This window comes from Sycon ciliatum, chromosome 1 (genome assembly GCF_964019385.1).
Source record: "Sycon ciliatum chromosome 1, ocSycCili1.1, whole genome shotgun sequence".
NCBI lineage: Eukaryota > Metazoa > Porifera > Calcarea > Leucosolenida > Sycettidae > Sycon > Sycon ciliatum.
In genome coordinates this window covers 85,728,880-85,754,583 of record NC_088643.1, presented here as the reverse complement: position 1 = coordinate 85,754,583, position 25,704 = coordinate 85,728,880, and the positions used below count along the sequence as shown (strand labels likewise).

Here is a 25,704-nt window from a genome sequence, read left to right as displayed (position 1 = left end):
TTGTTCGTATTATGGTCACCACTGTTCCATTGTTGCCTTTCCTCTATTGCTTTTGTCAAGCCCATTGCGCTCTGTACCTCAGTACTGTTAGCATACGTAATGTTTCCCATGTGCTCTGATATTTCACTCTACCATTTGTGTTTCAGACCATGGAGAAACTTCGAGCAGAGCTGGAGCATCAGCTTAGCACATGGTCATCACCCGCTACTACTGAAGAACTATCGGTGAGTTAGTCTGGCACCATGATTCGCCTTTCCCTATTTCTGTTTCTCCTTTACACGGGGTAGTGTACATCGTATATTGCTGAGAAAGTGTAGCTTGTTGAAAATACAAGCGCAACTGCATTCTGCCTTGGATACTGCCTATACTGTAACCTTTGTGTACACGTTCTCTGCTTTGCTCTTTAGCCTGCTGCTGCAGCTCACCTATGGCATCAGTATGAGGTAGTGAGCAGTCGCCATGCACAGACCCTATGTGAGCAGCTCAGACTGGTCTTGGAACCAACAATGGCGGCAAAGCTCAAGTAAGTCTCCCTTTGCTTTCTGTGTTCCGCACCCAGGTGCGCATTTCTCAGGCACTGAAATTACTCCATTCAGGCTGATTGTATCTTTTTTTAATGTTCTAGGTGAACTTGTGAAGAATATGACACATGTGAGAAGCGGTCCTGCAACATACAGGTCAAGGAACTCTGAACCAAATCCACCTTACCACCACTGTCAAATTGTGTAATAACCAGATTGCTATGTTCTGCATGTATTACTGTACACTCAACAACCTCCGGACAGCTAGCTGCTTGGACCTTGTTAGGACCTTGTTAGATCTGGTTGGTGAAGCTCAAAGTGACTGGTCTACTATGTTACTGTACATCTAACACAAGTACAAGTACTGGTAGATCAGGACATTGGGCAGTGATAATAGAGAGTGTGCTCTTCCCCGGTTTAGTTTCACAAACTAACCGTATGTTGTTCTTCTTCAACAGGGGTGACTATCGCACTGGTAAGCGATTGAACATGCGAAAGGTAGTCGCATACGTTGCTAGCCAGTTCCGCAAGGATCGCATATGGCTAAGACGCACCAAACCCAGCAAGCGCCAGTATCAGCTCCTACTCGCTGTCGATGACTCTGCCAGTATGACGGACTGTCATGCAAAGCAGGTGGGTAATGTTGATTCTGTTGCCAGAACTGTTGCTGCTGCCGCTGCTGTTTCTGCTGCTGTTTCTGGCAATGTGAGCTGCTACAGCTGTTATCATAGTGTTATGACCACCAGCAGTATAGCTACATGTATGTGGCTAGTTAGTTCAGTCACAAGCCAAGCTATTTCTTTATTGCTTACCAATCATCCTCACGTAGAAATAAACTGTTGTGGTGATTGGCTGTTCAAAGATGTGGTGCAGTCCATTTATATTCGATACCCCCTCTGACTCTCTATGTTGTCCACTCCAAACATGCTGTATGTGTTCTGTGTTATATCCACATCTAGATGACATTTGAAGCGCTGGCTGTTGTAACCAGTGCACTGCGCTGGCTGGAAGCTGGACAAGTCGGTGTTTGCCGGTATGTGACTACCAGTATGCTGTTGTGAGAAGTCTTCTTCTGTGTTCTCCTCATAGTCTTCATAGATGTAGATATGTTGCACTCACTTTGAAGCTAACCGGTGACACTCTGGATATGGATCAATCTTTCACCGGACAGGATTGTTGGGTATCTATTCTCATACAGATCGTAGGCTTTTCTCAAGAAAGTCCGCTTACTGGTAGCCCGATGAAGTTGAGAAAGAGTGAACAGTGTGTGACATACATCAGGGACTCAGCAGCAGTAGATGAGTTAGCATAATGGTAGTCTGCCACAGTAAGGAAACGGCTGAGGAGACTTGATAGGGGGAGGGGGGGGGGGGGGGGTGGCGGCGGCGGGGGGGGGGGGGGCAATGTTGGCGGCGGTAACGGTGGTGGTGGGAGGGAGTGGCAAGAGGGCAGGAGTTCTGATTTTGGCATCATGATCACGGGAATTCTAGTTTTGCCATCGATAATAGGATCAACAAAGCTTACTCTTTCCTTTGTAGGTTTGGAGAGACAGTGGACTTACTGCATCCTCTGCAAGAAACATTCTCTGAGGAGTGCGGAGCTCGCCTGCTTCAGAACCTCACCTTTCAACAGAAGGAAACCTCTTTCAAACAGGTACGTGATTGTAAAGACCCTCACTCTCTGGACAGCTAGCTGTTTCGACCTTGTTATGTCTCGTCAGCGGGTGGTTGTAAAGGCTGTTACTTACATCTGCAAGCAAGTACTTGTTTGATATCAAGGGACTGTTTGTGTCTAGCAATATTTTTCGTGAAATGAAAGATTCCAGTTGGGACAGGGTGGTAAGCTCTGCTTCGTTTTGAATAAAATTCTTGTCCACACGTTTTACTTGTGTGTTTCTTACAAACAATGTTTTCTTCTTTCCTTTTAGTTTTAGTGTTTGGGTGGCCAGATGGGTGTTTAATCAGTACAGATACTGGTAGCGAGGTTTGAAGAAGCTGTTCCTATCTATAGCGTGTGCCCAAGTTAACAAATCTACTGTGTCTTGTTTCTTTTGTCCACTCCAGCTACTGACGTTTTCAACGTCACTGCTGACATCAGCCAGAGCACAACAAGGCTCAACACCAACGTCTGTTCCGGGACAGCTGTTGATTATTCTGTCAGATGGGCGTGGTGTGTTCCGCGAAGGAAAGGAGGTAACAAACTGCTAGACTACTGTGCAGGCATTTGAACCTTTATAGTTAATTTTCATAACTACTGAGGTGCGAAATATATGCTTCATTATAAAAGAAAATAGTCTGCTACAAGGGGGTCAATTTTGTATGGGTTCAAACAGGGACATAGATCATGGTTCGCTATGTGACCAAATTCGCTACATGCAAGTTTGTTAGAAGTGGAGTGGACTGTATGTGCTATGTGATTCATAGAGGTGTCACTTTTGTGTCTGAGATGGGAACTACATCATAAAACAGGTATGCTAGCAAGAGTACATCGACAGGACTGTGCGACTCCGCTCAGTTTAGAGTTTAGACCTTGCCAAAACTTCTTGTTGCCATCAAGCTTTACCAGAGATCATTAGCAATCACGTGCAGGTGTGGGCTCATGACTTGGACAACTTGTTTTTTTACATTCTAAGTTTCTCAACCTCGTGTGTATACTTGAATAGCTTGCAGGCAACCTGCCTGCACTCAAGAGAGCACTGCATTTTACACAAATCCATTAGAGGTATCGTTTCAACGTTTCGGTCTTCATGACCATCGTCAGGAAAGAGTGATCGGCATTAATCGCGGTATTAGTGGCCTGGCACGAGGGAAACATGGATGCAGCTAATGGGACTTCGGTCTTTGACCACTTGGTGGTGGGTCTGATCTACTCACCTCCCACCGTTTAGGCGCTGCATCTGCGCCTTTGATCCTAGAGGGTGGTGGCGTTCCCACGGCGGATGCGGAAAACTCGGCTTTCAGCCGAGTCTCACGCGAACCGTGAAATTTTTTTTTTTTTAGTTCATCCAACGTTATATTACTTGTAGGGGTGAAGCAAACTCAAAATTTCATGTTCATTCTGTATCGAACTCAAACAAATTCAGACGGACATTCTCTGCATCCATTCCTGGTGAGACACCAGATGTACATAGAATGATATTTTGTTGTTGTTGTTGATTTTTATTTTACTTCGCAAGGCCAAACGGGCAATGGTGCCCAATTCTATGGAAGCGAATTTCAAAAGGGAGAGAGCTACGGGGAGAGAGAGAGAGAGAGAGAGAGAGAGAGAGAGAGAGAGAGAGAGAGAGAGAGAGAGAGAGTGAGGGAGGGAGATGATAAGCAATTTTGCAGCATCAACAGAGCGATTTTGCAGTGTCAATAGAGCGATTTTGAAGCGTCAACAGAGGGAACACAAAGAGTTCATAAGCGCACAAGCACGCAGAGAAGAGTAAATGACGTGGTGTGTGGACGGGAAAAGTCAGACAGAGCATTCATTGCAAGGTGTAGGGGATGGAGGCAAGCTTAAATTGCTGGGCAGCCTTGATCCCCCTTACACTCCTTGGGAGAGCGTTCCAGGCCAAGGCTGCCTGAAAGGCCAGGCGAGATCTGCCGGCTTCTGACTGTGCCGAGGGGACAGTGAGGCCCCTGGAAACCTGGTGCCGGGTGGTGCTGCCAGCTGATGGTGAGAATAGGTCCTGGAGGACACTGCTGGCTTTCACATTGACACAGCGCCACACCAGGACGAGCCGCTTCTGGGCGTAGCACTCGCGAACTCTGTACAGGGACATCCGTTCGAGCAGAGGCTGAGCCGAGGTGTGAGGCGGCAAACCGTATACCGCTCTCGCCGCTCGGTTCTGCAGGACCTGAAGGCGATCAAGCTGCGAAACCTTGAGGGAGGAAGAGAAGGCGTTAGACCCATATAGGAGGTCAGGCATGATGACTGACCTCACATACTGGATGCGACTACTGAGGCTCAGACATCTGCGGGACCGCCACAATGCTCCAATCTTCTGCACAACTTTCTTCGCCATCGCGTCAACATGGGGGTCCCACTTCACAGCGGCGTCAAGGGTCACGCCGAGGTACCTTGCTGTTGGGCTCAGGGGAAGCTCTGTCTGGTTGCAGCGGACAGCGACATGCTGACCCGCATTGCGTTGTGGTACAATTGACAGGACCTGGCTCTTCTTGTCATTTAGAAGCAGATGTCGATGCTTGAGCCAGTCAGCGACGTTGGTGACGGCCCCTGACAGGCAGGCTGATGTGGCTAGCACTGATTTTCTGTGGCAGTGCACGGCAATGTCATCGGCAAATTGCAGAGATGGAGCAGGATGGGCTATGGCAGGGACATCACGGGTGTACATGCTAAACAGGATCGGTCCTAGGACCGAGCCCTGAGGTACACCAGATGAGCACTTAGCAGCATCACTGTAGGTGGGGCCAATGCGCACTTGCTGGGTTCGATCGCTTAAGTAGCTGCAGAACCAGCGAAGGGAGGCATTGTCCAGGCCGAGATCGAATAGGTCCCGGACCAGTTGGCTGTGATTGACCTTGTCAAAGGCTTTTGACATGTCGATTAGGCAGACGCCTGTGGTCAACTTGTCGTCCCGGGCCTTTAAGATGGCATCTGTTGCTACAACTAGGGCGTCCTCTGTGGAGTGCTCACGGCGGAAGGCAAACTGAGTCGGTGGTATGGCACATGATCGCTCCAGATGTGCAACAAGTTGCTTCTGGACTATCTTCTCGAGTAGTTTGGATACGATCGGCAGGAGCGACACAGGACGATAATTTGCAGCTACCGATGGATCGCCAGCTTTGAAGAGAGGGCTTATTACAGCATGTTTGAAAGCCAGAGGGACTTCACCATGCCTCAGCGATGAGCTGAAGAGCACTGAAAGCGATGGAGCCAACAGGTCAGCGCAAGCACGTAACAGACACCCAGGAATCCCATCACTGCCTGTGGCTTTGCAGGGATTTATCCGTTCCAGGAGGTGCTTGACCTCATCTGGGGTGGTTGACTGGAAGGTCAGCATTGAGCCTTGCGGCTGTGGACCAATGGGAATCTGGAGCTGCGCCGGACGGGACAGATCATGTACAATGCTGTGGAAGGCATCCGAGACTTCTGTGATGTCACACGTTGGCTGATGATGTTGACGAGAACGGCTAGTGACAGAGTTGATCACGGACCACATCATCCGCAGGTTGGAGGAGTGATTACGACACTGCTGTTGGAAATGCTGATTGCGTTTTCGCCGGTAAGTATTTGAGGCTTCTGCACGGGCTCGCTTGTACTCCTCATGTAGATGCACGTTAGTCTTATCTCGTAGCCACTTTCGGTGAAGTCTATTCTTGCGCATGTTCAGTTGGAATAGATCACGGTCGGGCCATGGCGGGGGAGTCCTCCTGGTGGAGATTCTGACTTCACGCAGGGGAGCGTGACTTTCGAGAACCGACATAAACTTGGCATGCCAGCCATTCCACATCTCGTCTACAGTTGCAGCAGGGGGAAAGGAGTGGAGGCTGCACGAGGCAATATCTTCACGAAATGTTGCAAGGTTAATGGCACGGATTTTGCGGGTGAGGCGCACTGATTTCCGCTGCAGTGGGTGTTGCGAGGAGGGTAGAGACAGACTTGCATGCACAAGGAAGTGATCGCTGATCGTGCAGGGTACAACTTCACAATGACTTATAGTACCCACGGTGGAGAGCACTAAATCAAGCAGCGTTCCATCCGGACATCGGGGTGTGACTCGTGTGGCAGACTGGACGTAGTTGCGGAGCCCATACGATCCGATAAGGTCCCAGAAGCGCTGGTGAGGACGACTGGTCATGCATTGAGCCAGATTGATATTAAAGTCACCCACCAGTGTCATTGATGGCGTGATTGTGCCAGCATTGTGGAGGACTGTGTCCAGGTGGCCCCAGAAATCAGCAGTTGCATTTGGTGGGCGATAGAGGCAGCCAACGAGGTGCTGGTGTTGCCCTCCGCCAATAGCTATCCAGGTAGCCTCCAAGTGGCTATTGTGCAGATCAGAACGATAGGTAACTGGGAGTGATGTCTTGTAATAGAGGCATGTGCCCCCACCCTGGCGATCGGGCCGGTCACAGCGAACAACACTGTACCCGGGAATACAAATTTCGCCATCCGAGATTGTACTATCCAGCCAGGTCTCAGCAACGCCAACGACGTCCCAGTTGTGCTGGTGGGCAAGGCTGTCCAGTGCATGCAGCTTGTAGCGCAGGCTGCAGATATTCAAAAACCCGATGTTGAGGCTCGTGACGAACAGTTTGAGGTTGTTGCAGTTGGTTGTTCTTTGGGAGCCCCGGGACCTTCGAGGCTGGAAGGGTAGCATTGGGGTTTAGCAGGGGTATATGGCTGGCAGCAGACATCACTGTTTGCTGACTGGAGCCACGCGCTTTGCAGCTTGGTCTTCAGCGGGAGAACCACGCTGGTGGGGTCGTGACTTCTGCCCAGGGGTCCGAGTTAACTCGGCGCCGGGTTTGGGAGAACTGTCGCTGCTGCTATTGCGGCGGCTGCTGCTGCCGCTCCTGCCACAGTCGTTTCCGCTGCTGTCGTCGCCACTGCCATCGTCCCTGCTGCTGTCGGCATTGTCGTTGCCGTCGCCACTGCCACCGTCACTGCTGTTGCTGCCGCCACTGCCACAGTCGTTTCCGCTGCTGTCGTCGCCACTGCCACCGTCACTGCTGCTGTGGGCATTGTCGTTGCCGTCGCCACTGCCACCATCACTGCTGCTGTGGGCCTTGTCGTTGCCGCTGCTCTTCTTGGGTGGATTGAATTTCCATGTCCTGCAGTAGAGAGGCCGAGGCCAGAAGTTGGCAGAGGTCACAGTGGCCAGGCAAGCTGCATCGATGGTGACCCTGGCGGATACTTTGCCGCTAGCTGCCGTGTGTACATTGCATGAGTGGACGTCTATGATGTTCCCTGTGGCTGCTACAGACCGGCGGTGCACAAACTCCGTGAGACCCTCCATTGTGCAGGTGCTGCTAAGGTTGCCAACAAACACTACTGCTCTCCGGCGTCTTGGTGGGGCTGCAGCGACCAGCTGCCAGCTGTCGTCATTTATGGCATCCACTTCCTCTCGCTCTGTGTTGCCAGTTTCAGGTTCAACACTACCTGCAGCGGCCGGTAGGGTGTCCTGGTTAGGCCCAGCGTTGGCAGCAGTAGCACCGAAAACGGGCTTGACACTGACAGGCAGGAGTCCAGTATCCCCTGCATCAGACTCAGAATACTCCATTTCTGTGTCCCCAGAGGGCACTGTCTTGGTTGCGTGCCAGGGTGTGGCGGCGCTACGGGTACGGGGTTCAGTGTGGGTTCCCACGTGTTTTACCTGCTGGTTTGGCAGTTTTGCACTGTCACTTGCGCGTGGCTTTGACTGTCCAGGACTACTGGTACGGGTACTCTTACTCGTAGTACTACTACTACCTGCACTCTTGATCTCCTTGCCCAGCTCGCTTTTTGAAAATGGTTGCTTGACTGCCATAATGGCGGACTCCTTCAACGACTTCATTTCTTGCCTTAAATCCAAGACCAGGCCGGCGAGCTCGTCTACTCTCCGCTGGAGGCGTACTTCGTTGTTTCTGGCCTCACTGACGAAAGCATTCAAAGTATCTACAAGGCTGACCACGTTGTGATGTATTCCGGGAATGCTACAAAGTAGCTTCACCTGCTCCGCACTTGAGAGCTCACCCATGGCGCAAAGATTCTCGTTGTGCACAACCTAGCTACCTAACTACACTACTGCAACTGCTGCCACTACTACTACTACTGCTACAACCTACCTACTTACCTCCAGTCCGGCCTAATGCCGGCTGGGCTGTCCAAAAGGTTTCAAGAACTGGAGCTCAAAAACGCGTACCCACCACACAGGTGACAGCTTCATATTTGTAATTTAAACTGAAAGACTGACAACACCATCATTCTATTGTATGGAGATGAAGTCTGGAATCTAATCAATCCCCGGTGCTATCAAGTTATATTGTACCAATAGATAACTTCTAGGTGTTGAGCTGGGTCTTTTGTGTGTATTTCTCTGTCTATAGGCCGTGAAGCGAGCTGTACGTACGCTGATCCAACATGGCATATTCGCTGTATTTGTCGTGTTAGACAATGTCGGGAACAAGGTCAGTACATTGCATTCTGCTATGCGGCAAGATGTTGATGGAACGCTCCTTTTCTATAGTTACAGAGAGATAGTGACATCAATGCTGCGGCCACTCGCCGCGCGTGTAATTCCTCTGTGCCATCACCGGTCTCTTGCTTTTCCATCGGTGCTAGAAATTGGTGTACATGTATTAGTAGTGAGTTTAACCTGCCATGGTGCTCAGTAATGGTGCTGAGTTTCTGACATCGCTTCCTATCATTCACCTGCTGCAGGATTCTGTCATGGATATCAAGCAACTCAACTTTGCTCAAGGCTCCAAGGTAGGCATGCAATGGGCATCACAAATATACCACCAACTTCTCCGTATGGTGGATAAAAAGAGGAAGAAAAATACGTTACAAGTTATGACTAGCTGTCCACCAAAGTAACCAGATAATACACAGTCAGCGAGTGCAACAACAGGGCACAAAACTGACAAGGAGTACTGAGACATTCAACGACCTGACACCTTTTCTCAGAGTTGACCAAAACGTTCCTTTCAGCAATGCTATTGCGATAACTCATCATGTATTCAAGCTGCGATGGTGTCGTTGGTATGGTTACTGTGGCACACATTGAATGCTGACGGTAGATAACCTCCAGAGACCAGACAAAAACTGCAGTCCATTGCATGTAGTCACATCAATAGGTGCCGGAGAAGGATGCGTCGAAGAACAAACAGGCTAGACTTTTATCAGATACGGGACACCATAATTATGAACATGGTGGCTCAATTCTACATGAACAATAAGAGCAGGCAAGGTTACGATTCTGATCCAGTTCTTCAGCACCTGACTGAACCCGTTCTTCAGCACCTGACTGAACCCGTTCTTCAGCACCTGACTGAACCCGTTCTTCAGCACCTGACTGAACCCGTTCTTCAGCACCTGACTGAACCCGTTCTTCAGCACCTGACTGAACCCGTTCTTCAGCACCTGACTGAACCCGTTCTTCAGCACCTGACTGAACCCGTTCTTCAGCACCTGACTGAACCCGTTCTTCAGCACCTGACTGAACTGTTGTCGTCATGTTTATGTGTGCCATAGTTGCACGAAGAAATTGATGACAGCTCTATTGGAGTTGAAACAGGGAAAAGACTTACTTTTGATCGCCTTGTTTTAGTTATTTACCAGCTCGTAGCACCTTGTCGTTGTTGTCGCCGAACCCGCTGTTGTTCTTACTGTAGTTCTATCTATTGGCTCACCTCTGTCTACATTGTTTGCTCTTGTTCAGCCTGTTGTGACGGGTTACATGGAGGACTTCCCCTTCCCGTTCTACGTTGTCTTGCGGGATATCAACTCACTGGCTGACGTTCTGGGCAGCGCCATGAGGCAGTGGTTCGAAATGCTGTCTGTTGAGCACCAGTAATCCACATCTCTGCATCTCATTCAAAAATCCCTACAGCTCTGTTTTCCCACTATGTGTTGTGCTGTGCATGATCATCTCAACCAGGGTCAGCATAATTATACATGTAACGGTACATGCGTTTTCCTTGCATAGGTCTAATAATCTCATTGTTGATGCTCCTTCCCTTGTGGACACTAAATCAACTACTGCTTCTTCTTCTTCTTCTTCTTCTTCTTCTTCTTCTTCTTCTTCTTCTTCTTCTTCTTCTTCTTCTTCTTCTTCTTCTTCTTTTTTAATTTAAAAATCAATAATCCTCGTGATTTTGGTACAGCTATTCTCTCCATGCATGTGCACTGCCAGCATATCACATGGAGTTGCATGCACACTAACCCGGCTTGGTTCCAGGTAGAGTTTGTCTTGAAACAAGCATTTTTTCTTTCTTTCGCAGGCTGCTCTTTTTCCTTTTCTTGAGCCATTGATGGATGCTCGATTCCACAGTTTGTGTGGGTTTTTTAATTAATGTACTGGTCTTGAGGGCACTTCTTGTCCATGCCTGCAAACCGGTTATTTGTTCCAGTGTTTCAGTTTCATACTTCTACCTGAACTCAGAATGTATTCTCTTTCATGATCCATTGGCTCCAAAGCATAAAAACTACTCTAAAGTTAGATGCCCGATGTGTTTACTACTATTCATTGTAGTTTATTCACATGTGCACCCTCAATGAAATCCAATTTCGCCGATAAGCATGCACCCTGCATCAGTACAGCCCAGTGTTGGACCTGCTCACAGCGGCTTGTGCAACTCACGATTGTTGAGCAGCACTAAACTTTGGCTGGATACACGCATCGGTACATGACTTGCATTTTACGTGCACGGCATGTGGTCCTACAAGTAGTAAATAAACAAGTGCATCACCTGTGTATGTGACACTACCTCAAAGCACCTTCAGTGAACGATATCACTTCGGTTGCAGTGAGTGCGTTCGATTATGCACGCGAATCCATTCATGAATCGATTCGCGCTATTCCCATCACCCCATGTGACTAGGGTGAATGGATTCCGAATCGATTCCAGGGCTCACGACGTGAAAATCGAACGACTTGAATTGATGCATGAATCGATTCAAGTGCATAATCGAACGCAGCCAGTGAGATCAGCGAACAAATCGCGAGTGTGTAGCACAAACATAACGATCGAAATCCATAGCCACTTGTGTTTTACGTGCATGGCATGTGGTCTTACAAGTAGTAAATAAACGAATGCATCACCTGCGTATGTGACATCACCTCAAAGCATCTTCAGTGAACGATATCACTTAGGTTGCAAAGAGATCGGCGAACAAATCGCGAGTGCGTAGCACAAACATGACGGTCGAAATCCATAGTGGAAACACACTGAACAGCGATTTGGTGAAGCCCTTGCACAGACCCTTTCAAGTGGATAAACCACCCGGATTACAACACCCTGTGCCCAGCCAGTGGCAGCAGCAGTAGGACAATCCACACTGCACAGGGGCAAAGTCAGTTCTAAAGATCGAACACAACCAATCGAACTGTTGGTAGGAGAATGATGGAAATAAAACAGAGATATGCAATCAGAACTATGAAGACAGAGTGGCACTCTGAGGCTTAAATATCAGCATGTTTTTCGTGGGCGTGAGAGCTAAGCTTTGCTAGATTTCATGAGACAAGACGATTGTGAGCTATATCAGCTCCAACAAACTTATAGTCAGGGTATTTCGGAGGTTAAGTTTCTTCAATCAGCGTAAGAATAAAAAGCATGATAAATTCAGCACGAAGTAAATAACGTTAAAGACATGAAAAATGAGGCTTTGTCTAGCACAGAAAACAACACTAGAGAAAACACGAACTGACAACAACACTGGCAAACACACACACACACACACACACACACACACACACACACACACACACACACACACACACACACACACACACAAAGACCCTGAGTAAATCATCAGTAAGGTGAGGTAGTGCAGGTAACATGCCTGGCAAGGCGACACCATACAGTACAGCTAGTGAAGCTTGGCTTTCTTCCCGGCTGGTGCCATCTCCAACGAATCATGGTGGCGCTTGTGCTTCTTGTGTTTCTTGTGGTGTTTCTTGACCTTTTCTGAAGCACTGTTGGTGTCATTGCCAAACTCAGGCGGTGGAGGTGGAAGACGAATGCTGAGTTTCAGTGGTGGCTCTGAAGTAATAACAGGAGGAGGGACAGTCTCCATTTCTGGAGGTGACCGCGTTACAGTAGGGGATATCTTCGCAGGAGAACTCATACCGGCGACGCGCAGCACAATCCTGGACTCATCTATCATCAACTCTGATCTCAGCTGGCCGGGAGAATTCTGACCCGGCGAGGACACCTTGTGCGGAGACGAAGCCGATGCTCTACGAGAGCTGACAGGACTGGCCTTGGGACTGGCCTTGACAGGACTAACCGTACCATGACTGCGAGGTGTTTTCTGTGGTGAGGATACACCGCTAATATGCTTGGCTAAGCTAGCAGTGCCAGACCCAGCCGCTGCTTTCCCGCCAGCCGCTTGGACAGCATCCCTGATAGCTTTCCGCGAGCGTTCAACTGCAGCAGCGCTCACCTTTTTCTGCCCGCCTTTTTCCGATCCCTCAGAACCATTGCGAGCAGCCAGCTGTGCAGCACGCTGAACACGCTTCTTACCCAACGCTCCTGGTATTTGATGGGGAAGCGGGTGGTGTTTTGTGCCAACCTCCCGCTCTTCAGAAGTGGGAGATTTCGCACCGGGCTTTATCCGGTAAGGGGCCAAGGCAGCATCATTTAGGGCAGGTTCAGCAGTTTTAGTGGGCCGTGACGAAGATCCTAAGACATGCTGAAGAAGGTTGTAATGGCCCGGTTTGGATGAGGTACCAGGAACAGCAGCACTAGGCTGCCGAGAAGCCAGTGCTGACGCTGCTCCAGTGTCAGCTAGACTAGATTTGGATGTTCCTGGAGATTTGCCCGACGGTTCAGTAGATTTTTTCTCATGGTCCTTGGCCTCCATCATAGTGCGACGGTAGTTATCCAAGAAGTTGGCCACATCTTCAGCTTCATCTTGCCGTTCTTCATACTTTGTTTTCTGTTCCCGCACATCATCCAGATCACGGTATGGCTCACGGCGATAGCGGCGATTCTGATAATTGCTGCCGCTGCCGCTGTTACTAGCCGAGCTTCGATCATCATAGCGAGACTTGTTGTCACGGCGATACCATGTATCTTGCGTACGACGGTCAAAGGCACCAGCGTTGCCATCACCACTGGCTGAACCATGGTGGTTGTGCCCGGAGTGACGGTGGGATAGATCCGCTGGAGGCCAGGGGACTATAACAGGTCGCTCAAAAACTTTCTCACCAACCTGCAAAGGGCAAAAAATACATCCAAAAAGGACTGTTTATACCTACTTCATACCTAAAGATTTCATGCCCACTTTCACAGTACATTGCTACAGTCCATTCATCGGAAACAGTCCCGCTGGCTTTTTAAAGTCGGATTCGGGCCGAATTGAGGATCAAAAATCCACTTTAATCTCAAAATGCTGGGTTTTGGATCTGCTTCTCCATACATTTTTCCAGGGCATACCTGTCCTAATTTTGCAAAACCTGGCTGAATTTCTATTTCCCTGTTCTTGGACTTTTGTGGCCTGAAATGTGGCAAGGAGTAATTGCACGGGTCACACAATGCAGAATGTATTAAACGTTGTTTTCATGATATCTACAACTATGTGCGGGAGACACCAACAAGTTAGGGTGCCAGTTTCCAATGAATGGACTGTAGGTATGCTGGCTTTGCACTCGCCTGCAACTTACAAAATCGAATGAAATCATTACGGAGCAGGTGAAGGGCAGACAAAGGCCTAAAGGGCGGACTATAATCTCATTACAATGTAGAGTAACGCAATTCACCATAAATAACTAATGCACTGTAAAGTACCATCGGCCCAGCCACTGTCATTTTTCTACCTGTGAAGTGACTTCAGCGTGTACAATAAAATACGCCATTGAACCAACACGTGCATGCCAGTGCAGGTGTTCCTGTGGATGGAACTCCGCACAATCCGGCACAGCAAGTGTGACCTTTCTCATTGAACATGTACTGTGCTTAACAGCCTCTATTATTGTAGATCTGACCCAGTTGAAACACCAGCTAGGAAGCGACACGGAGTGGGGGCTGGTGTGTTTTTTTCTCGCTCATCATACAAGTCCGCAATGTATACCGTAAAGTCGCGGATAAAAGCCGGGTTTGCATACAAGCACATCGCGGATAGAAGCCTGAAAATCAAACGGGTCAAATGCATATAAGCCTGGCTTCTATGCAAGCGCGGATCGGGTAGGTCAAGAGTGCATGCGCTATGTACGGTGCATAGTAAAACTGCCGCCTTACCGGTAGTCAGTGGTAGATCTACGCGTGTCGCGCGTAGAAGCCTGGCAAAAATATCAGTGGTGCATATAAGCATGGTTTGCATTAAAGCCTGATGCAGAAAGCGGCTTATATGCTTATAAGTCCGGCTTTTATGCTTATAAGCCCGGCTTTTACCCGCGACTTTACGGTATGTACCAGGTCTAGTAGGCACATGCATGTAGCCAAGTCCTGGAGGAATAGTACTGAGCACTGCAGTAGTTATTAGTGATGAGTGGCTAGTAGACTGGCTGGTGTACAGTGTACAGTGTTTAGCCTGCACAGTACTAGTGGGCACAGAACAGGCTAGGATTTCACCAAGTACTGTAAAACCGGAAAGTCTAACGTTTTAACGACCAATTCTTTTTCGTTATTTGAAGAAACGTTATCCCAAACCCGGTTCAAGATGTCTGGGTAAAGATGCGCATACATCGATGCATGTTCTGGGTGGCCAGGTAGCCATCACTAATCTTTCGGCACGTTATCATGCCAAAATTACAAAAACGTTAAACTTTTTGGTCGTTAAACTTTCCGGTTTTACAGTACCCGAAGATCGTAGCACATTAAAAGAAGAACGGCACAAACTACAACTCACAGACTACAACTCACAGAATACGTCTGTGTTTACATGAGAAATTTCAACCCGGGTCGAGTTCAGCCCGGGTTGAAAGTCTGTACGACAGACAAAAGAGGTGAGCGTTTACATGAAGACAGTTGACCCGGGTCAAATACTGACATGCCGCCAAAAGTCCACTTCTACAGTCCTGTATGGTCACGTGAATCCGTTCGCGCGAAATTTGCATCTGCAGTACTGTTCAAACCTGGCGCGAGATACGCACAGAAGTACGTTTGTACGATTTTCTTGACCCGGGTTGATTTCAACCCTCCCCTTGGGGGGAGGGTTGAAATCAACCCGGGGCGAAATTTCAACCCGGGTCAAGCGCAATGCGTCATGTAAACGCGCCATTCATTTTGTGCACATGGCGGGTTGAAATCTGACCCGGGTCGAACTCAACCCGGGTTGAAACGCCTCATGTAAACACCGCCTACAACTCACAGACTACAACTCACAGACTACAACTCACAGACTACAACTCACAGACTACAACTCACAGACTACAACTCACAGACTACAACTCACAGACTACAACTCACAGACTACAACTCACAGACTACAACTCACAGACTACAACTCACAGACTACAACTCACAGACTTTGATGGAGTATCCCAAAAAGCCTCTTGCACGGGCAAAACCAAAAATAGTTCCACTGGCAATCCTTGAAGTACAATAGTGGTGATCACCATCACTGATACAACTACAACAGAGAGCGTGTGTGGGCAGGCGTGTGTTTACCGCCATATTGCCAGGTGTGTCTTTACCATCATATTTATCAACCATAAAGTAAGTTGAGTTACTTTATGGCAAGTACACCAGTGACAATTTATAATCATGTACACATTACTACAGCAAAGTTTGAGTCAGCAACAATACAGTCACAGTGGTGGTGAAATGGCCAAAAAGTACTGTGACATTTTCCATGGTGAAGTCTTGTGAATTACAGCAAGAGTACATGAAAACCAGAGTGTGCAGCTCGGATGGGTTGCTGTCACGGCGAAATTCCGTGATTACATCATTTTAGTGATGTAGTGCGTACAAGCAGGATTCAAGCAGGTCTCTTTCTGCACAACTGCAGCTCAGTTGTACGCACTACGCCACTTCCCGCCTCAGATCTGGGCCAAATATGATGTAATCACGGAATTTCGCCGTGACAGACACCCATAGCAGAAAAGGCCCCAAGCTGCACACTCTGGTTTTCATGTACTCTTGATTACAGCCATCACACTGGAGCAATCAGGGTGCGATGGACATACAGCGTTTTGTGCGCATTGAATGCTCAGCGTTGTATGCTCCAGCTGTTTGTTTCTAAGTTGGTGGTCATGTGACATACGAGTAAACCTGTTCTGTTCTGTGTGTGTGTGTGTGTGCGTGCATGCAAGTGTGTGTGCAAGTGTGTTTTTCCGGCTATCATTCAGTATGCATGTAACGGCAACACGCTAGCTAGAACTCGCCTCAGGGCAACTGCTGTCCTTGACAAGGCCAAGTCAAGTATGCTAGTTCTCAATAAAACTGGGAGGTGCGGACTCACAGGAGTGTCATTGTGTGTCAGTTATCCAGCACCCTCAGAACTGGACGCTGTTGGATAAATGGGTATTCTGATAACTGCAGCAACATCTTGTGTTGACTGTTCACGCATCAAATGCACTGTAGAGCATGATCTTACATGTATTTGTTTGATGCTCTCTTACTAGTATCATGCTGGAGTAGTTGTCGTGCTCCAAATCTACATAACTTGTACGTGATGTTACACAACAACAACGTTCATGATGCTCACTGTCCACAATTACTTGAAGCAGTACTGAAAGTATACAGTATATGAGCTGTCAGTGCGCTGTTGGTAACCGGCGACGTGCCGGATGACTGACCACTGGACACTTACGACATGTAACTGTACATAGAGCCTGAATATTGTCTGAAGGACTCCTCTATAATGCAACTGCCAAGTGGCCAGTCAAACAAGGCTCTTTCAAAGGCGGGTTCTGGTATTCTTGTTTTATCCATAGGAACAATTACCGTATACCGTTATGCCGTCTTACACTATACAGTATATACAGTATATACAGTGTAATGCATGTCTACTTACTGTACACAAAATAAAATTCGACTTGCCATACTATGTACCGTCATGTAGATTGATTTTAGAATACCTGTAACATTCACCAACTATACTATCCACAGCCAGTGAGAGTGACATTTTGTACTGGAATGCATGGAAAATTACACAATTCTCACCTCAGCATAGTCTGGACAGCGTTCGGTGAATCGATCTTCCAGGTGTCCTCGAAAGTCACCACGCGATACAAGAGTAGCCTCCATAGATGCCGTGTAGCCCTGTCACTCCTGTGAGAAGCAACAAGGCGCCTATAGTTAGGTCTAAACGGGTTGTGGCTGTGACACAAACATTTTTATGCGTTTCCTGGAGATGTATTGGTAGGTTCCTGAAAGACGGTTGTGCATGTATGAACAGCAAGTAACGACACTGCTAGAATTTAGCAGGGTAGGACTTGAAAGTAACAGCCCAGATTCTCTAGGTGGGTGGATGATGCGGAAGTAACTTAGTTGATTGAAAATGAAAAGAGAAGAAAATTTTGTAGGGATGACTGCTGAGAAGTTACAGCGAATACCTGACAGTTTACTTGCATCTGTCCCTTACGGTTTGAGAATCTGGCAGCTAGCCCGTTCGCCTGATCTTAGAATCGAGTGTGAGCACCTACAGCAACCATTGGTCTGGCGGAATGAGAAGCTGGTTGAGAGTCAAAAAGCGAGCAAACGATGATCCTCCTGAGCATGAGCTATTGTCACTTGCTCACATTTTGAAGAAAAATGTGTTGTTTTGTCGACTTTTTTAATACAGCAAAAACATGAAATGACTATAATTATGTGGAGATCAGGGAGTCGTAAAATACGACTCCCTGGTGGAGATGATTCAGCGTAGATCTACGCGTGGGCAGTTGTACTTGTAGGCTGAGCTAGCTACACATCAGATCATTACGTAGACTACTATCAAGAGTACATATTAAACCACTCTTGCTACGACTATGCATGAGCTCGATATGCGATCGTGATGTGATGAGTCTGATCTGAATGACCATGATGACCTGAGCTGGCTGAGCGATTTACTAATCGTTATGACTGTCATGATTAATTTTGTGTAGGCGCTATAGCAACGGCGGAGCTAGCTGCCCACGCTGAATGCAGGATCTAGGAGCTCTACGTACTCGTACTCGAGGTATACGAGACGACACACAGTGGATCATGCATGGGCGGTGTATCATGGTGTATCGCTAGCGGTAAAAAAGGGTGTCCGGTTTTGGGCGAAAATATTTTGGCAGCACTGCAAACGTGAAAAGTCTGAAGAAAAAATCTCTCACCACTGTACTACCGGAACTCACCACTGGCACTATTGCTAGTCTACCGGTATTAGTATTTAGAGCTCGCACTTTTTCGTATACCAGGCACAGCTAGTTAGTCCAAGGCCCGGTGATGTTTGTAGGGAACAAGAAAAGTACAGTTTGCTGTGTTATAGCAGTCATTCATGCTTGTCGTTGATATTGGCTATTGTACTCAGCGTTGCTACATCGCAACGCTAGCACAACCGAGATACTTTGAACCACAGTGTACTCGTACTAGTCGTACTCCCTGCTTTGGACATACACTCTAATTGCTCCGTAGGCCACAGTACACCATGGTAACCCTCGGCTTGGGATGACAGTACTATTTAGAACAGCTTCAGCAAGCTCCTGCACGCATAGTAAAAAGTAAGTAAAATACTGCAATCTAGAAAACACAATTAATTGTTAGGCCCATTTCCACGACCGTGACATAAAATCAGTTATTCGATGTGTGCGTAGCTGATACTTCGAAGTACTAGTATAACTTATTCTAGTGTCCAATCATTTGAAATTATTATTTATAGGTACATGTGCATGCCGGCATGAGAAAAGTTGCCAGAATATGATGCATAAGACAGATGTCCGCTCCCAGCTGCCCGCACCCCACACCAGTCCTACAAAATTATCGCCGAAATCACTACCGCTATCTCATATCAAGAGTACATAACCCCCTAGAGTGTGCAACGCCTGATCCAGCTCTGCATAGGGTCTTGGTCGAGCGGAATCGGATCTTTGCGTCATAATACCGTACACATCTGAGGGGAACCCGGGGACTCGCGGGTACTCTTGGATCAAAAACAATGGTGCCCTGCCTCGAGACCGGCCTTGCGCTGGTGTGAAGTGTACGCATGACATCAGAAGATCCGATTCCGCTCGACCAAGACCCTACACAGAGCTGGATCGGCGTTGCACACTCTGGGGGGTTATGTACTCTTGCTCATATGCATAAGATGTCACAAGTAGCGTCTGGCGCTAACCAGGGCCCACAGCGCTTTTGCGTATCTGTGTGTGTGCTCGTGCACGTGTGTGTGTGCTCGTGCACGTGTGTGTGTGTCCATGATGGCCATGCGGGATCGTTTGACTGCTAGCTATTGGACCATACATGTAACGCAGACCGGCTGGTATGTGCGGAGCGAGAGAGCTGAGAGCCGCATACAGCCACAGACAGTGTAAGACTGCTCATGTGTTGATCGCTTACTACATTGTAGTGTGCGCGTGCAGCTGCACTGGTACTGCGGCGAGTACATGACTGCATGTGGAGTGCACTGGTACTGCGGCGAGTACATGGCTGCATGTGGAGTGCACTGGTACTGCGGCGAGTACATGACTGCATGTGGAGTGCACTGGTACTGCGGCGAGTACATGGCTGCATGTGGAGTGCACTGGTACTGCGGCGAGTACATGACTGCATGTGGAGTGCACTGGTACTGCGGCGAGTACATGACTACATGTGGAGTGAATAGTCATGTACTAGTATTAAGTTAGTAGCCTTGTTTAGGCCCCTCCTGGGCAGCGTAGCCATGGTGAAGGGCATGACCATCGGTCATGACAGTCACGCTGTCAGGGACTTTAGCTTAGCATTGTTGCTAGTAACGTTAGTAGCTGCTGCCTGGCTCACATGCAGATTACTGTTGTTTACGCTTGTGCCATGTTCTGTTGCCAAGGCAGGTGAATGGACACTAGGATGTAAGTCAGGCGGAGCGCGTAGCAGGTGTGTTCTTGACTGACTTGTGTTTGGCGGGTAGGCTGCGATAGGTCTCTTGTCATTCTAAGCAGAATGCCATAGGTGCGTTCCATCAATAATTGATGGAACGCACCTATGGAGATAGCGAGACTGTGTCTATGCCGACAGCAAAACACTCCACCGTGAATTATTGTGGAGTGTTTTGCAGTCGGCATAGACACAGTCTCGCTATCTTTTTTGTTGTTGTTGTTGCCCCAATGCTCAGGCCTTGTACTAGGTAAAACACCCTTGGAATAGAGACGTCCGCCATTCTCTAAACGTGACTTAGCCGCTCAAAATGTCATCTGCTGGGGCGACATTCACATCTTCCACAACCTACCAGCATTTTGTGCGCGGGAGACCCTTTCATTCCACAGAATATCATTAGTCACGAATGCATATGCACACTGTACACATGTCACTGAGTCATGTACATGTACTCCTGCCATACTCACTCGAATCCAATGCCAATTTTGAGGAGGCTTCTATTTAAGAGGGGCTTCTGTTCGAGAGGGCCTTTGTTTCGATACATACCGGTATTCCAATCAAATCCCTAAACTTTTAATTTGCTATGCCACTCGACCTTGGGTTAGTTCACATGCACTGCATCGACCTGGATACATGCATGTACCGGTATGCATGCACATACATGTGATATTTTGGACGCACTTGATCTTACCGAACATGGCACTGCCTGGTCACCCCATGCTCCGCGAATAGCAGTCCTCCTTTCTATTCGAGAGGGGCTTCTATTCATTTTAAACAGTCATTGCAAGGGGGCTATTATTCAAGAGGGGCGTCTACTCGAGTAAGTACAGTGTTTGCCATGGTTGTTTCGTCCTTTCCTTTTTTGTTGATGTCCTCAGCCAATTCACTAGTTGCTAGCGGCTGCGTGGATAGTGCTGATGTGTCTTATTAGCGGGGAGTGATGTCATGGAGGAGCTATCGACACCGCTTTGTTCCATGGCTGCTTGCAAACTGGACATCTCAGTAAGACCCAGTTGCAAGTTGTGCCCAACTAGGCTATGTACACTGTTCTGCTATGCCAGTCCTCCCCCCCCCCCCCCCCCCCCCCCCCATACACACACCCACCCACACACACCCTCTTTGCTACCTTGTTGTTGGGAATAAATTCCCGTTTGGATTTTGTGAAGTTATAACAAAGTAAAAAAAAACACATATTTCAGCACCGTTTCACCATGCACCACTCTCCTTCGTAAATATCCTTCGATCATCTTCACTCTGCGAAGCCAGAGGAACTTGGTCTCTTTGAGTTTGAATCGTCATTGCAACTCCTACAGAAGCTTGTGGATAAATGCAAACACAACGGGTACACATCAGTTCACAATGTACAGTGCTGCTCAATGAAATCCGACCGCGTGAGCTTGAGTTGCGCCCTGCACCAGCAGAACCTTCCAGTGTTCGCAGGCCACTAGGCTAGGGCTGCACAGCTCCCAGCGTGGCAGAGACTCGCTTGATCAGATTTCATTGAGCAGCACTATACATGACGGTAGAGTTACCTCACTGTCACTGGCTTAGCGCTTGTCCTCTGCCAATGCTGCCAATACTAGTGTAAAGGTCTTCCTTCTGTTATCCTGAAGACTGGTTGGCTATCATGTTTTATTGCCCCCAGAGCCGTCAGGCGGACCAATCAGTCCGTAGATGAGCGCTTAGTCATTGCGTCCAGCATCGTTGACGAAGTATCAACTGTGTGCTCTATGCTGGAGAAGATTGAGAAAGACAGTTACCATCAGTGTCCTAACCAATGCGGCGATTCTGGCTGCCGACATCGCATGTCAGGCCATGGAAAATATGGCCCAGGCTGTGCTCTCTACCATCGGTCACGACCAGTGATTCAATTTTGTCGCGGCTTTGCGTTGGCCGTTCGACAGAGCTCGTTAGCGAACGCTGGCCGCGGAGTGTTCCTGAATGATGGTATCATTCGCAAAGGCCAGCTAGTTGCTATGTACCCAGGTATGTTGTGCGTTGAGGTTGCCTCTAAGTGCTGTACCTTGCCCAGGATTTGTTGGCATGTTCATCCGGTGCTTGTGTTAGCTTAATATGGGAATTTGCTCGTGTTGCCTTCAAAGTACAGGGTGGCACTAAACCACACGACCGCTATTCTACCTGTACCAGGGCCTGCTCTAGACATTCAACACAGCCCGGTCAAAGTGTACCTGGCGCATGCAGGCCAGCCGGGTCAAGCCGGGTCAGATCATCCGGCAGAAAAACAACCAAAAAGCCTGCTCAAAACGCAGGAAAACAGAAAGGCGAATTTATTACCGGAAATCGGAAATTTTAGAGAACAAGGCGAACTATCAAAGTCCGCAAACGTAGAAGGTAAACGACAAAGCGTGAGTTCTTTTTCTCTTCGCGCCGCTTTTGACTGCCTGCCCCCATCGACTTTGAATGTCCTGACTTCCTGCTCGCCGCTGGCGAGATCGCGCTCGAACCAGTTGACCCCAGTTGACCCTACACTGTAGCCGAGTTTCTGTCGCTTGTGGCCGTGGACTGACTACGATTGCGCTAGATTTGCAACAGATGGGGTCCGCGAGTCGTAAAATACCGGTATTTTAGGAATCCATTGTCAGTTTGAGACATTTTTCAGCCAGGTCAGACTGGACCCGGTGTTATCTGTTCAGCCAGGTTGTGCAGTTCCCCAGCCGGGCGCGTGACCCGGCTGACCCGGCTCTCCAGCAGGCCCTGCTGTACATGAAAGTCATTGTTTGTTCACATTTCACTTTCATCGGCGGAAATTGGCTCCACCGCTCACCGGCCTGGCTGTCGTGCTGTGTATTAGGAACGGTTTATCAGTCCTTTCAACCGATTTTCTTCCAATCCCTCGGGAATCCTTTCATCCTGCGTTGTGTCGATGGTGTACTAGTGGATGGAAGCCTGTCTCGCCTCTCGACATCCATTTTTAGGTAAGAACGCGTTGGTTATTCCCTTTCAACTCACCCTCTTCGACAAGAACATTATGGTATTACTTCTTGAAGTATACTCAATTGGTGCGATCAAGAGTTCATCACCCCGAGAGTGTGCAACTGCCGGTACTCTCTATCCAGTACTGCACACAAATTTTGGAGGTGATTGTATAAGACATTATTATGAAATTCCATGGCAACAGCCCATGGCGACAGCAAAAGTGGAGCGTGGAATTTTGCACCCTCCACTGTCATGGCAAGCTGAGAAAGACCTTATGTCCTCATCATGATCGATATGCCATGGCCAAAATTCACCTGGGACGTAGTTGCTAGTGCGGCTACCGGAGCATGGGCAGCCATTTTGATGATTGTTAACAATTCCACATATGCAGTGCACTGGACATACCGGTAGTCTTGCATTTTGCACCATTACTTTGCCTTACAAAAACCTCATCCCAACAATTTTTTTGGGGAAAATTCCCAACCGAGAGCACTTTTGCTTAGCAATTTCTTGGGTCCTACCAATAGGATGGTGTTCGATCTCTCTAATGATATACCACAGCTTTCTTGGATCAAGACACGGTGTTCTTCTTTTTCTACAACTACAGATCATGCTGGCATCGTGATCGATTAGGCCCTGATTTTCTTGCAGACAGTAGTTGGCTGACAGCATACACCATTAATCCCCTGTCTATAGGGCAAATTGTGAATAACGGAACTAAAGGTGAGAGAGTGATACGTTTATACCACTACACGGAGTACATGTAGTGTCTTCTTGGCTGCTTCTTCAAATTGGGTCCATATGGTTCGGGTCTACTTCTAAGTACAAACACTTCTTTAAGTGCTTCAAAGGAAAGCAGCTATGGTGCCAGTCGCTTCAAAGTATCTCTGATGCGTTATTTTCAAGTCATCTATATCCTCTTTTCTCTTGTGACCGGTTCCAGATAACCCAGCAAATGTGTCATACGAAGAGGCTGACTTGCTCGTGAAATTTCCTCCGGCGCACCGCCGCTACATTCCAAACCTCAATTACGAGCCACTATGCTGTTCACCTGGTGAAGAGACGGACATGACAAGGTAAGATTTGCACGTTCTTGTCATGTTGTGTGCAATTCTGCCTAGCCGGATATGCCTGAAAGAAATAATATCGCTGGCCATTGTGTGTGCACCTGGTACACATCAACAGCTTAAAATTTTTAAGGACTTGTACTAAACACTCTTCACCATGACTCGACCTTTTTTCAATGTCCACAACTGCAGCTTTCACGAGCATATTCACTCCATCGACAAGTTAACTTTTTAAAGTTAACTTGTCGATGGAGTGAATATGTTCTAGAACAACAACTGTGATGAGCCTTGTGCAAGCCTTGCAATCAATCGACACATTCGTGTTGCAGACTAGGTTATGAATATGGTGTAAACATGTGTTGATGAATGGGCTGCAGAAGTGGAATAGTAGTGCTGCTCACCATGTGCCTAATGCATACCGTGTCTCTGCGCTGTGCTTGCAGAGTTTGGGTGAGAATTGTCGGGCTCGTTGCATCTCGTGATATATCTGCTGGAGAAGAAATCCTGTCATCCTACATGACACTGGTATCGGAATAGCTGCCATTTGATTCTGCTGACAAGGTTCTGGACCATCCGGGGATTTTAAGTTTGTGCTGATCCACGTGCTTACTTGTAACTACTAAAAATAACCCAAGTCAGTAACGCTGTCCGATCCATCCAATGTAGTGTTGAGTTTTCCTTTCCATGTTTCCGGTTGGATGTAACTTAGGTGCATGGTAAAAATGTACTTCTCAGTGCTGGTCGCTGTAGGATATTGAACATTCGTAAATTGCACTTGACTCGACAGTTCATCCAGAAAAGGATGAGCCCTTGAGCTTTGAAAATGCAATCTTTCCTCATTTATAGCAATCAATAGGACCAACTGCGGTGCTGAGAGGACATTACCAATTTACTTTATTGAGTGAACCGTTTTAAAGTGTCTATCTCTATTTCTTTCTCTTTCGACTTTGTTCACCTTCCTCACTTGCTGTTGCTAATTTGGATTGGAGTAAAAACGATTCGCCCATAATGTAAGCCTTGCTTGATAGTTTGCCAGGTATGCGTGTCCTTGGCCTTGTGCTATGCTGTCATCATCATAACCATGATAACGTTACCTTGTTGTGTTACTAGTGCTGCAGTCAGTGAGTCACTGAAGGCCGTCACAGCGGGGGGATATCAGGTGATCCGGCCAAATGGAATAATTCACCAGAAATGAACATTATTGACGAAAAACCCGTTTTGCACTTTATAGGCAGGTCAACTTTTTTTCCGAAATTGGGTCCGGCAGGACTAGCCGGTGATCCGCTGGTCTGGGTGCTACGGCCATGCAGCTGCATTATACAGCCGTCCCTCTCTAATCCGGCACTTGTTCATCCAGCACCCTTGCCAACCAGCACAGTTTCTGGCAAAACGGATTTTCGATTTTCTAATCCAGCAGTTGTACATCGCATACTGTCAGGGAGCATTGTAACATACCTGTACACAACACCTGTAACATACACTTGGGAATATCCTATTGACGTACGACACAAACATGTATGTTAACAGGTGGGTCGGGTTGGAGGGCAG

General features: G+C 48.0%; 3 protein-coding genes across 14 annotated transcripts in view; 2 read left to right on the top strand and 1 right to left on the bottom strand.

The window, feature by feature from the left end:
- LOC135806049 (midasin-like) overlaps window positions 1–10,750 on the top strand; it is a 108,651-nt gene extending 97,901 nt beyond the window's left edge. The window contains exons 109-117 of the mRNA XM_065320196.1: window positions 147–224; window positions 408–523; window positions 980–1,154; window positions 1,481–1,554; window positions 2,060–2,174; window positions 2,585–2,713; window positions 8,558–8,638; window positions 8,892–8,939; window positions 9,892–10,750. Coding sequence (XP_065176268.1) covers window positions 147–224; window positions 408–523; window positions 980–1,154; window positions 1,481–1,554; window positions 2,060–2,174; window positions 2,585–2,713; window positions 8,558–8,638; window positions 8,892–8,939; window positions 9,892–10,026 — 951 coding nt within the window. The 3' untranslated portion in view covers window positions 10,027–10,750. The remainder of the gene's footprint in view (window positions 1–146; window positions 225–407; window positions 524–979; window positions 1,155–1,480; window positions 1,555–2,059; window positions 2,175–2,584; window positions 2,714–8,557; window positions 8,639–8,891; window positions 8,940–9,891) is intronic.
- A 775-nt stretch (window positions 10,751–11,525) lies between these two features.
- On the bottom strand, window positions 11,526–17,867 carry LOC135806048 (serine/arginine repetitive matrix protein 1-like). Its single transcript, XM_065320195.1, has 3 exons — window positions 17,703–17,867; window positions 17,282–17,389; window positions 11,526–13,388 (listed from the first exon to the last, which is right to left on the bottom strand). Exons 2-3 carry the CDS (start codon window positions 17,363–17,365, stop codon window positions 12,042–12,044), a joined length of 1,431 nt encoding a protein of 476 aa, XP_065176267.1. The 5' UTR covers window positions 17,366–17,389; window positions 17,703–17,867; the 3' UTR covers window positions 11,526–12,041.
- Window positions 17,868–18,427: 560 nt separating this feature from the next.
- On the top strand, window positions 18,428–25,262 carry LOC135806047 (SET domain-containing protein 9-like). 12 transcript variants are annotated; one of them, XM_065320189.1, is made up of 9 exons: window positions 18,428–18,807; window positions 19,530–19,610; window positions 20,110–20,127; window positions 21,031–21,154; window positions 21,798–22,138; window positions 22,965–23,088; window positions 23,697–23,812; window positions 24,033–24,165; window positions 24,600–25,262. In XM_065320189.1, exons 4-9 carry the CDS (start codon window positions 21,093–21,095, stop codon window positions 24,691–24,693), a joined length of 870 nt encoding a protein of 289 aa, XP_065176261.1. In that variant the 5' UTR covers window positions 18,428–18,807; window positions 19,530–19,610; window positions 20,110–20,127; window positions 21,031–21,092; the 3' UTR covers window positions 24,694–25,262. The 12 variants fall into 12 exon arrangements, with proteins under 12 accessions (XP_065176261.1, XP_065176255.1, XP_065176258.1 ...); XM_065320183.1 differs by having other exon boundaries at window positions 20,110–20,152; XM_065320186.1 differs by having other exon boundaries at window positions 20,110–20,182.
- The last annotated feature ends 442 nt before the right edge of the window (window positions 25,263–25,704 follow it).